The sequence below is a fragment of the Otolemur garnettii genome, unplaced genomic scaffold, assembly GCF_000181295.1.
Source record: "Otolemur garnettii isolate 467f Iridium unplaced genomic scaffold, OtoGar3 scaffold00009, whole genome shotgun sequence".
In the NCBI taxonomy this organism is placed as follows: domain Eukaryota; kingdom Metazoa; phylum Chordata; class Mammalia; order Primates; family Galagidae; genus Otolemur; species Otolemur garnettii.
The window spans coordinates 8,133,646-8,143,876 of record NW_003852404.1 but is presented as its reverse complement, the minus strand read 5'-3'; the positions used below and the strand labels follow the sequence as shown (position 1 = coordinate 8,143,876).

The 10,231-nt window shown below is 39.6% G+C and overlaps 1 protein-coding gene across 3 annotated transcripts in view; it reads left to right on the top strand.

Moving 5' to 3' along the window:
* The window catches only part of SPEN (spen family transcriptional repressor), a 114,100-nt gene that overhangs the window by 35,859 nt on the left and 68,010 nt on the right, over positions 1-10,231 (top strand). The window contains exons 2-3 of one of the 3 annotated variants that reach the window (XM_003783878.3): positions 2,412-2,732; positions 5,851-6,327. In XM_003783878.3, the coding sequence (XP_003783926.1) occupies positions 2,412-2,732; positions 5,851-6,327 (798 nt within the window). Of the gene's footprint in view, positions 1-2,411; positions 3,988-5,850; positions 6,328-10,231 lie in introns of all 3 variants that reach the window. The other 2 variants (XM_023509745.1, XM_023509744.1) reach the window with 2 other exon arrangements.

Genomic DNA, 10,231 nt, shown 5'->3' with positions numbered 1-10,231 from the left:
GGGCCCAGGCTGGATTTGAACCCGCCACCTTAGGTGTATGTGGCTGGTGCCTTAGCCACTTGAGCCACAGGCACCAAGCCTAACTGACTTTTTAGGTGGGGAGTTGGTTCCTACTTCCCTCTTTCCTTTCATTCTTTTAATTTTTTTTTTTAGATAGGAGAAAAATCAATATGAGTTCTGTATGTATTGAAGGGAAAAATTTATATAATATAAAATAAAACATTTTTGGCTCTGTGCCTGTAGCACAGTGGTTACAGCTCCAGCCACATATACCAAGGACGGCAAGTTCGAAATTGGCCTGGGCCAGCTAAACAACAATGACAACTCTAACAAAAAATAGCCGGGTGTTGTGGTGGGCACCTGTAGTCTACCAGCTACTTGGGAGGCTGAGGCAGGAGAATCGTTTAAGCCTAAGAGTTGGAGGTTTCTGTGAGTTGTGACACTATGGCACTCTACCACGGCACTCTACTGAGGGTGACATAGTGAGACTCTATCTAAAACAAACATTTTAACCATTTTAAGTGTATACTGGCATTAAGTACATTTACAATGTTGTGTAATTATGATTAGTATTTCTAGAATTTTTTATCATGCCATATGGAAACTACACCCTTTAAGCAATAACTCCTCGTTCCTGTCTTCCTCCAGCTCCTGGTAACCTCTGTCTCTGAATTTGTCTCATAGGTACCTATGTCTTATAAGCTGAATCATATACTGTTCTTTTGTGTCCAGGCACCCTCCCCCCCTTTTTAAGGCTAGTCAATTGAAGCAGTAGGAGTGAAGAAGAAACAAAGGAATCTGTAACTGATTACGATCAATTAGTTGTAAACACCACTGCACTCAGACCAGCAGTGTGTCCAGCTTATTTTGCTGTTATAATGTTTTCAAAGTTTATCCTTCTTGTGTGTGCATCAGAACTTTCTTTTCCTTTCATGTCTTATAATATTCCATTTATATATACATACCACATTTTGTTTATCGATTTATCTATTGATGGACATTTCGATTGTATCTACGTTTCGGCTATTGTGAATAATGTTGCCCTGAAAATTGGTGAGCACAGAGTCTCAGTTTTCAATTTGTTTTGGAGTGGAATGTCTGGGTGATATGATATTTCTAAACTTACCTTTGGGCCAGGCGCAAGTGGCTTGTGTCTGTCCTCCTACCATTCTGGGAGGCTGAGGTGGGTGGATTGCCTGAGCTCACAGGTTTAAGACCAGCCTGAGCCAGAGCGAGACCCCACCTCTAAAAATAACTGGGCATTGTGGGGGTTGCCTGTAGTCCCAGCTACTTGGGAGGCAGAGGCAAGATAATCACTTGAGCTCAGGAGTTGGAGGTTGCTGTGAGCTGTGATGCCACGGTTCTCTACTGAGGTTGACAAAGTGAGACTGTCTCAAAAAAAAAGTGCTTGCTCTTGCTTTTCTAAAATACCATATTGTAAGTATATAAGGCATAATTTATTAACTCCTAATGAAATGTGCAGGATTTCTCTCTCTCTCTTTTTTTTATTTTAAGAGACAGAGTCTTGGACTCCTCTGGCCCCATATACTGAGGGTGCCGGGTTTGAGCCCAGCCCTGGCCAATCTGCAACAACAAAAAAATAGTCGGGCATTGTGGCGGGTGCCTGTGGTCCCAGGTGTTTGGGAGGCTGAGGCAGGAGAATCGCCTAAGCCCAGGGGCTGGAGGTTGCCGTGACATCACAGCACTCTACTGAAGGGTGACAAAGCGAGACTCTGTCTCAAAAAAAGAATATAAAAATTCCTGGAAAACCTCTGAGGCACATTTCAGCTAAGCATTCTAGAAAGGTTATGGGTAGTTGAGTAAATAAGAAATAAGAATAATATAATAATGTGGTACATATATTTGTGCCATAGAGAAAAATTTTAAGTATAAAAGAGAGACATTTAATTTTTTTTTTTAACTTTTATTTTTTTTTTTGAGACAGAGCCTTAAGCTCTCACCCTGGGGAGAGTGCTGTGGCGTCACAGCTCACAGCAACCTTAAACTTGTTTAAGGGCTTAAGCTATTCTCTTGCCTCGACCTCCCTGGTAGCTGGGATTACAGGCGCCTGCCAGAATGCTTGGCCATTTTTTGGTTGTAGTTGTCATTGTTTGGCAGGCCCAGGCTGATTCAAACCTACCAGCTCCAGTGTATGTGACTGGCACCTTAGCTGCTTGAGGTACAGGCGCCACTGACATTTAATTTTTATTAATTTTTTTATTTCAGTGTTGGGTTGGGTTATAGGTGATTAGGTTACATTGTTTGCATTTGTTAGGTAATGTCCAAGTCACTTTGTAACCCCTCTCTTATCTCTTATACCACATAATGTAAATATGAAAAATAAACATTTTAAAAACTTGTTTTCAAAAATTATTGACATGCAACAATAACCTTGACTTTGTTTTTTCCAGATATGGCCGCGTGGAAAGTGTCAAAATTCTCCCCAAGAGGGGATCTGAAGGAGGAGTGGCTGCCTTTGTGGATTTTGTGGACATCAAAAGTGCACAGAAAGCTCACAACTCAGTCAACAAAATGGGAGATAGAGACCTACGCACGGATTATAATGAACCAGGCACCATTCCGAGTGCTGCTCGGGGATTGGATGATACAGTTTCCATAGCATCTCGTAGTAGAGAGGTTTCTGGGTTCAGAGGAGGTGGTGGAGGGCCTGCTTATGGCCCCCCACCATCACTTCATGCACGAGAAGGACGTTATGAGCGGAGACTCGATGGGTAAGTTCCAAGGTTTCTGTAGGCAGGTATTTTGTATTTGATATGGTGAGAAACAGAAACTCGTATTTAGGGGCCCCAGATGGATTTAAAATTTTGGGCATTCTCAATGTTTCCCATTTTGGGTTGGAAACGGAAGCGATTTCTATCCCAGTGGCTGGTATCTTATGGAATCATAGAGGATATTTCCTGCAGCTGATTGGATATCTACTCTTGAGATACAAAGTGGTGGAAGATTTCCTACAGCAGCATCATTTTTGGAGTTACCTGTCATCTAGAATGAATTATTCCTTCTCTTGGATAATGTTAAGTGCTTTCTTGGATATATCCTTTCTACCTGATGGAGCTATTTGGATTTTGTGGTCATACTATATGGAATATTTCCGGAATATTAGAGCCTACAGATTGTTTTAGGGTTGATATCTGCTTCTCCATTTTCACTACAGAAAGTGTACAAATGAATTGGATTGTCACAACAAATTCTAGAAGATCATAATGATTCAACCACTTGGATTCTACAAACAAACAATACTTTAACATGGAAATGTGTACTTGGATGAAGAAGAGAGAAGTTGGTGCTTGATTTTTCCATTTTGGATCTACACAATTTCTGTGTTGTTGGAATTATACTCCTTGATGGAATTGGGGGAAAATTGAGATGATGGACTTTCCTAAATTCTGGAATATAGCCATTCTTTTGTAATTGCTGGAATGGATGGGATGTCATGCTGTCAAGTCTACATTAGCCCAGGGGAAGAGGATCACTGTATCATTTTTTAAGCATGTCCAGCTAAAGGTACTTTAGCTTTAAATACATGGTGGTGATCAGTTGTGGATACAGCAATAAAAATTGACTAGGCTGGATGGCTACAAAAGCGAACTGTTGGCGAGCAGCTGTGCCTTCATTTGTTGGAATTGTAGAGAATATTTCCTCTTCTGCCTGCTATCTGAGTCATACTTAGGGCTGGAGATTTTTATGAATGTGGATCAATTTATAATTGTCTACTATTTCAAGAAAGAAGTCTGGGGGTTTGAGAGTTACAGTTTGTCTGGGACTTCTTGCTTCCAGTGGAATTATTTTGTCTGGTCACTAAGATTTTTTTTTTCCTTGTGGTTCATCTAAATATCATTTGACACCCTTGCCCATTAAGAAGGTGGATTACCCCCGTAAGAGGGGCCAAAATTGGGGAAGTTATGTTCACAATTCTCTCCCTAGATTTAATTGGGATTATAGGTCGTGTTTCCACACTTGGAAAAGGTTGGTATGTCCTGACCTGTGTATATTAGCCCCTCTCCTAACCCAAGCCAACCCCCCCCCCACTAACTCTAGAAGTATTTAGTACTAATAGATGAATCAGAGAATAGCCATTAGATTTCAGCTCTGCTAGCTCTTGTGCCTGCCTTCTTTATCTTCATAATGGATAAGAACTTTTGCGTATTTATAAAATAGCAGCTGTAGCACTGTAGCAGTAATTCTCCTAGAACTTTTGCCTATTGCTTCTGTTATATCATTAATAATGGCTTTCACTGATTTAATATTGATAAGGTACTAAATGAATTATTTATGAAAATTTAAGTCTTGAAGGAATCCCTCTTGTTAGGCAGCGAAATATCCAAATTTCAGAATTATAGTGAATAAAAAAGGAGAAGGTCACTTTGTACATTTAAGTAGGAAAGATTACTAAATTTTTTGTCATACCAGTTGCTTTTCATAAGCAAAAAAAAAAAACCAAAACTAGCCTGGGAAAGTGGGATTGCTACTAAGACAAATGGTGGGTAAAAATGATTCTTAGTGGAAAGATACTGGGAATCTAGGCGTGGATTAGGGAGGGACATAGTATTGTTTTAAGATTTTGCTAGATAATCCTTTTTGAAGAGATTCTAATTCTTTGTCTTTCATGATTCTTCAGTCTCTTTTGCAATACTTTTATATTCTTTGGCTGAAAAATATTGACATCTTACTATAGTATTTCTAAATTAAGCAACTTTAGAGTACCTTACTTTCCCCAACATTGCCTCGCTTAAAGCTAAGAGAGCATATTTCCTGTAACTGTTAAGTGCATCCATTATCCAATTGAATCATGGAGTGGGCATTTTAGAAATTATGTGGAATTTGATAGCACAAGGAGAGAAAATAACTTTTATTCTTAGTTAAATTTACATAGACTAGCATGTGGTGATTCAATATTGACAGTCTGGATTTTTTTATAAAGATTTCATTTTTATTATTAAATGGAATTGTTTGGGCGCTGCTGTGTAGTTGTGTGTAGTTTAGTAATTTTTTATAATTACCTAAGCAGTCAAAAGTTAATGGGAAAAAGTTACAGCTAGAAATTTTTTTCTGGAGTTCCCTGAATGTCCTTCCTCCTTTGGGAACTGCAGCAGGGCTTTCATGTCTGTGTTAAAATGTAGTGTGGAGGCTTGCCGCCTGTAACTCAGTGGCTAAGGCGCCAGCCACATACACCGGAGCTGGAGGGTTCAAATCCAGCCTGGGCCTGCCAGGCAACAATGACAGCTACATCCAGAAAATAGCCTGTAGCTGGGTGCCTATAGTCCCAGCTACTTGGGAGGCTGAGACAAGAGAATCGCTTAAGCCCAAGAGTTTGAGGTTGCTGTGAGCTATGATGTGACAGCACTCTACCCAGGGCAATAGCTTGAGACTCTGTTTCAAAGAAAAAAAAAAAAGGAAAAATGTAGTGTGGGAATGTGGCCTAATGTTAATTTGTAAGTAAATAGAAGGTATGTATTTTAATTAGATGAAAGTATAAGAAACTTTGATATTAAAACGGCAGTCTCTTATTCCATTAAACTTTAAGTGAAAAAGAGATAATATATGCATTTTTTAATACAAATCAGAAAATCCCTATTAAAATGAACAACTGACCTGGAGAACACTAGTCATGAAAGCCCAATATACAGTTATGATTGCTCAGTTGTGAAAATAATTTTTGGAGTCCAGTAAAATGTTAAGCTTGTTAGTGTTTGCTTAGTAGATTAATGCTGTTTAAAAAATGACCAGTTGCAATGACAGAGACAGTGCTGAAGTGAATGTTTGCATGACTTGCTTTTAGTTTTGCTTGCTCCTTTCTGATTAAATATTTTTCCCCCCTCCTAAATGCAGGGCTTCAGATAACAGGGAGCGTGCTTATGAACATAGTGCCTATGGACACCATGAACGGGGGACGGGAGGATTTGATCGGACAAGACATTACGATCAGGATTACTATAGAGATCCTCGAGAGCGGACTTTACAGCATGGGCTCTATTATACTTCTCGGAGTCGAAGTCCAAACCGCTTTGATGCTCATGACCCCCGATACGAACCTAGGGCTCGGGAGCAGTTTACACTGCCCAGTGTGGTACACAGGGATATCTACAGGGATGATATTACCCGGGAGGTACGAGGCAGAAGGCCAGAGCGGAATTACCAGCACAGCAGGAGTCGGTCACCACATTCATCCCAGTCTAGAAATCAGTCTCCTCAGAGACTGGCTAGCCAAGCGTCTAGACCCACAAGGTCCCCTAGCGGCAGCGGCTCTAGAAGTAGATCCTCCAGTAGTGATTCAATCAGCAGCAGCAGTAGTACCAGCAGTGACAGGTAGGTTAATAGCCTTTTGTTATCACAGACAAGCTGTTAAGCAAATTCTCACCAATCAATGGTAATGATTTTAGCATAGTAATAGTGCATTTTTTAAAAGAAAGTAATCTTGGATTACATACGTATGTAAAGAGTAAAGAAACTTTGATTAGCATGTGGCTGTTGAATTAATCATTCTGTCAGGTACTTGCAGACAAATAATGATTTGCAAATGCTGTTTCATCCTCCAGATGCTTAATATTAAAATTAAATGATCAAAAAGGATGAGAAATGGTGACTTTAGCTGTGTGAGGCACGTCTTGAAATGCTAAAAATATGGTATCTCTTTAAAGTTTTAATTTCTTAGGTGTATGATACCAATTTACTCCTATCATTTTGGTTGAACATTTGTGAAAGCAGGTTGGTTAAATATGTATTGGTGAAATATATTGTTGGCACATTCATTATCAGTGACTTAAGAACATTTTAACTAATTTTAATGTCAAGGTGGGTAGCCAGTTTATAAACTCAAGTAGAAAAGCTTTCTTTAAATGCAAGTTGTAAATATACTGTTCTGTAAGGCTGGGTAAACTCATTTCACTAATTTTGAATTGTTTTTTGTATAAAGTTTTATTTCAAAAAATGAAAATAAATTGAAGGTAATCTTAAAAAGGAAACTTAACAGCAAGGCATATGGGTTTTAAAATCATAGATCTAGATAGATGGTATAGGTTTTTTTTTTGAGACAGAGCCTCAAGCTGTCCCTTGGGTAGAGTGCTGTGACATCCCAGCTCACAGCAACCCCCAACTCCTGGGCTCAAGCGAGTCTCCTGCCTCAGACTCGGAAGTAGCTGGGACCACAGGTGCCCGCCACAGTGCCTGGCTATTTTTTGGTTGCAGCCGTCATTGTTGTTTGGCGGGCCTGGGCTGGATTTGAACCTGCCACCCCAAGTGTATGTGGCTGGCGCCTTAGCCATTTGAGCCACAGGCGCCGAGCCGATGGTATAGGTTTTTAAAATATGTTAACAGATATGTAGAAATGATATAGATTATTTTTATTAATCTTAGATAAATTACTTATGTTCTCTAGGCCTCAGCTTTCTCATTTTTTATAAGGACCTTCATAAAGTTATTGTGCAGATTACAATTAAAATTCATGTAGAGTACTTAACTTTAATACCTCATACATGTTAGTAAATACTGCCCTTGATAATTGCTAGATATTATTACTACTTCAGATGGTAATGGTCCTTGGGCATTTCCCTTTTCCAGGTATTATTATTCAGCCTGTTAATCTCATATGCCCTAGTTTTAAATTTAGGTGGTGTATATTTTAAATTTACAGTGTTCAAGTTCTTTGACCTGATTAAAAGGCTCAGATTATGTTTCTTTTAATATTACCTGTTTGAAATCAATTTAAGGAAAGCAATGGTTATGTAATTGGCTGTTTTTAGGCTTTCTGAATTTTCTGATTCACAGTAATAAGTAGAAGCATTTTATATATTTATCTGCCTAGCAAGATATAATTCAAACAGTCTGGAATATTTACATATTAAAATGAAAAACCAGGCAGTTTAGGAAATCAGGAAAGTTAGCTTCTGGCTTCAGCTTTGCAGCTCTGTGACATGGATGAAAACCTTTTAACTTTTTTGATTTCTTTTAGTATGCTATATAGATAAATAATTGATGAAATTCATTTGAACCCTATAAACTGATCATAAAATCTTGCATTTTGCTTTCTCCTGTATAGAATTGTATAAAATACTCTAGTTTTAAGTCATTTCCCCAAGACCTGTCTCATTAAAGGGATGCTGCTGTGTTATTGTATCAAAACTCATTGAAAAAGGCAGCCTATTTAAAAAAAGTAGAAAAGACAGCCTATTGTGTGTGTTAGAGGAGAATGGCGCAAGGCATTCAGAGGGGCAGACTTCGAGTGTTAACAGTGGTTTGGGAATCTATCCTTCAGCATTGTAGGCTCAAAAGCCTGAGCTCATAAGAAAAAGCAGCCCTGTGCTTCTGAATATTTACAGTCCAAAAGATAAATTCCAGAAGGGTAGGATGTGCTTAGAAAATCTGAGAACTAAATTATTTAATACAGAAAAATGTTGGTGAGCCAGAGGACTTTTGATGATTATCATGTTAAGTTACGGTAACTAGACTTATCCATTTATACCAGCAGATCTCAACCTGTGGGTTGCGACCCACAGGAACTATATTAAAGGGCCATGGCATTAGAAAGGTTGAGAACCACTGATTTATACCATTGGATGGGGCTTAGTGCTGTAGCACAGTGGTTGTGGTGCCGGCCACATACACCAAGGCTGGTGGGTTCAAACCAGCCTGGGCCAGCTATACGTAGGATGGAACCTGAAAGCTTGGAACCCACATCTGACCAGCAGACAAGTTTAATTTGCCTTACATACTGTTTTGTTTATTTATTTATTTTATTGAGACAGTCTCACTTTGTCGCCCTCCATAGAGTACTGTAGCGTCATAGCTCACAACAACTTCAAACTCTTGGGCTCAAGCAATTCTCTTGCCTGGGACTACAGTAGCTGGGACTACAAGCACCTGCCACAACGCCCAGCTATTTTTGTCATTGTTGTTGTTTAGCAGGCCCAGGCCAGTTCGAACCTACCAGGCCTGGTGCATGTGGTCGGCTCCCTAATCACTGAGCTATGAATGCCTAGCCAAACTTAGTATCTTCTGTTTGGTTTTGAGAGTGGCCATCTCAGTGGGTGTGAGGTAATACCTCATTATGACTTTTTTTCTTTTTTTGAGACAGAACCTTAAGCTGTCGCCCGGGGTAGACTGCTGTGACATCATAGCTCACAGCAACTTCCTACTCCTAGGCTCAAGCAATTCTCCTGTCTTGGCCTCCTAAGTAGCTGGGACTACAAGCGCCCGCCAACGCGCGGCTGTGTTTTGGTTGCAGCCGTCATTGTTTCCGGCGGGCCAAGACTGGATTTGAACCTGCCAGCTCAGGTGTATGTGGCTGGCACTTTAGCCACTTGAGCCACAGGCGCCGAGCCCTCATTATGACTTTCATTTGCATTTACCTGACTACTGATCTTGAACGTCTTTTCCATATGCTTGTTGGTTATCTTTCTATCTTCCTTGGAGAAATACCTATTCAAGTCCTTTGCCCATTTTGAAACCAGGATTTTGGTTGTTTTTTGTTGTTGTTAAGCAGGCCCAGGCCAGGTTCAAACCTGCCACCCCTGGTGCACGGGGCCTAGGCTCTAACCATTGAGCTATGGGCGCGCATCCCATTCTGTTATAAATTTAAATTATTGCAAGTGTTTAAAAGCTTGGAATTTTAAGAATATGGGGAGGAGAAGGGGAGGGGAGGGGAGGGGAGTGGATGGGTGGAGGGAGGGTGATTGGAGGGATCACCTGTATGGTTTATCTTTCAAGGGTACAAGTGGATCTTTCTAAAAGTAGAACGTAAAGTCTTAACACAATAACTAAGAAAATGACATAAAGGCTATGTTGACCAGTTTGATGAAAATATTTCAAATTGTATATGAAAACACCACACTGTACTCCATGATTGCATTAATGTACACAGCTAACATTTACTAAAAAAAAGTAACAATAAAAAAAACAAAACAAAACTTGGAATTTAACCTAAAAGCCCATATTTGGGCTCCTAGTGTATTCCTTCCCTCTGATCTGTGTTGTAGGATGATATCTGAAAAGCAGCTAAGAATACTGAAATCTGGTGGTTGAAGGCAACTTCTTTCTGTAGCCTTGGGGAAGAATCACTGGCAGATTCTTACGGTTTTCCCCTTTGCTGTGTCTGTGTAGATTCTTCTATTGAAATTTTTTTTTCTCTGAGAGGTTATAGTACATTTACTTAGATTATTGGTTTCTTTTCACATGTATTTACTAGAGCTAACAGATTTTTCTTTCTTTTTTTTTT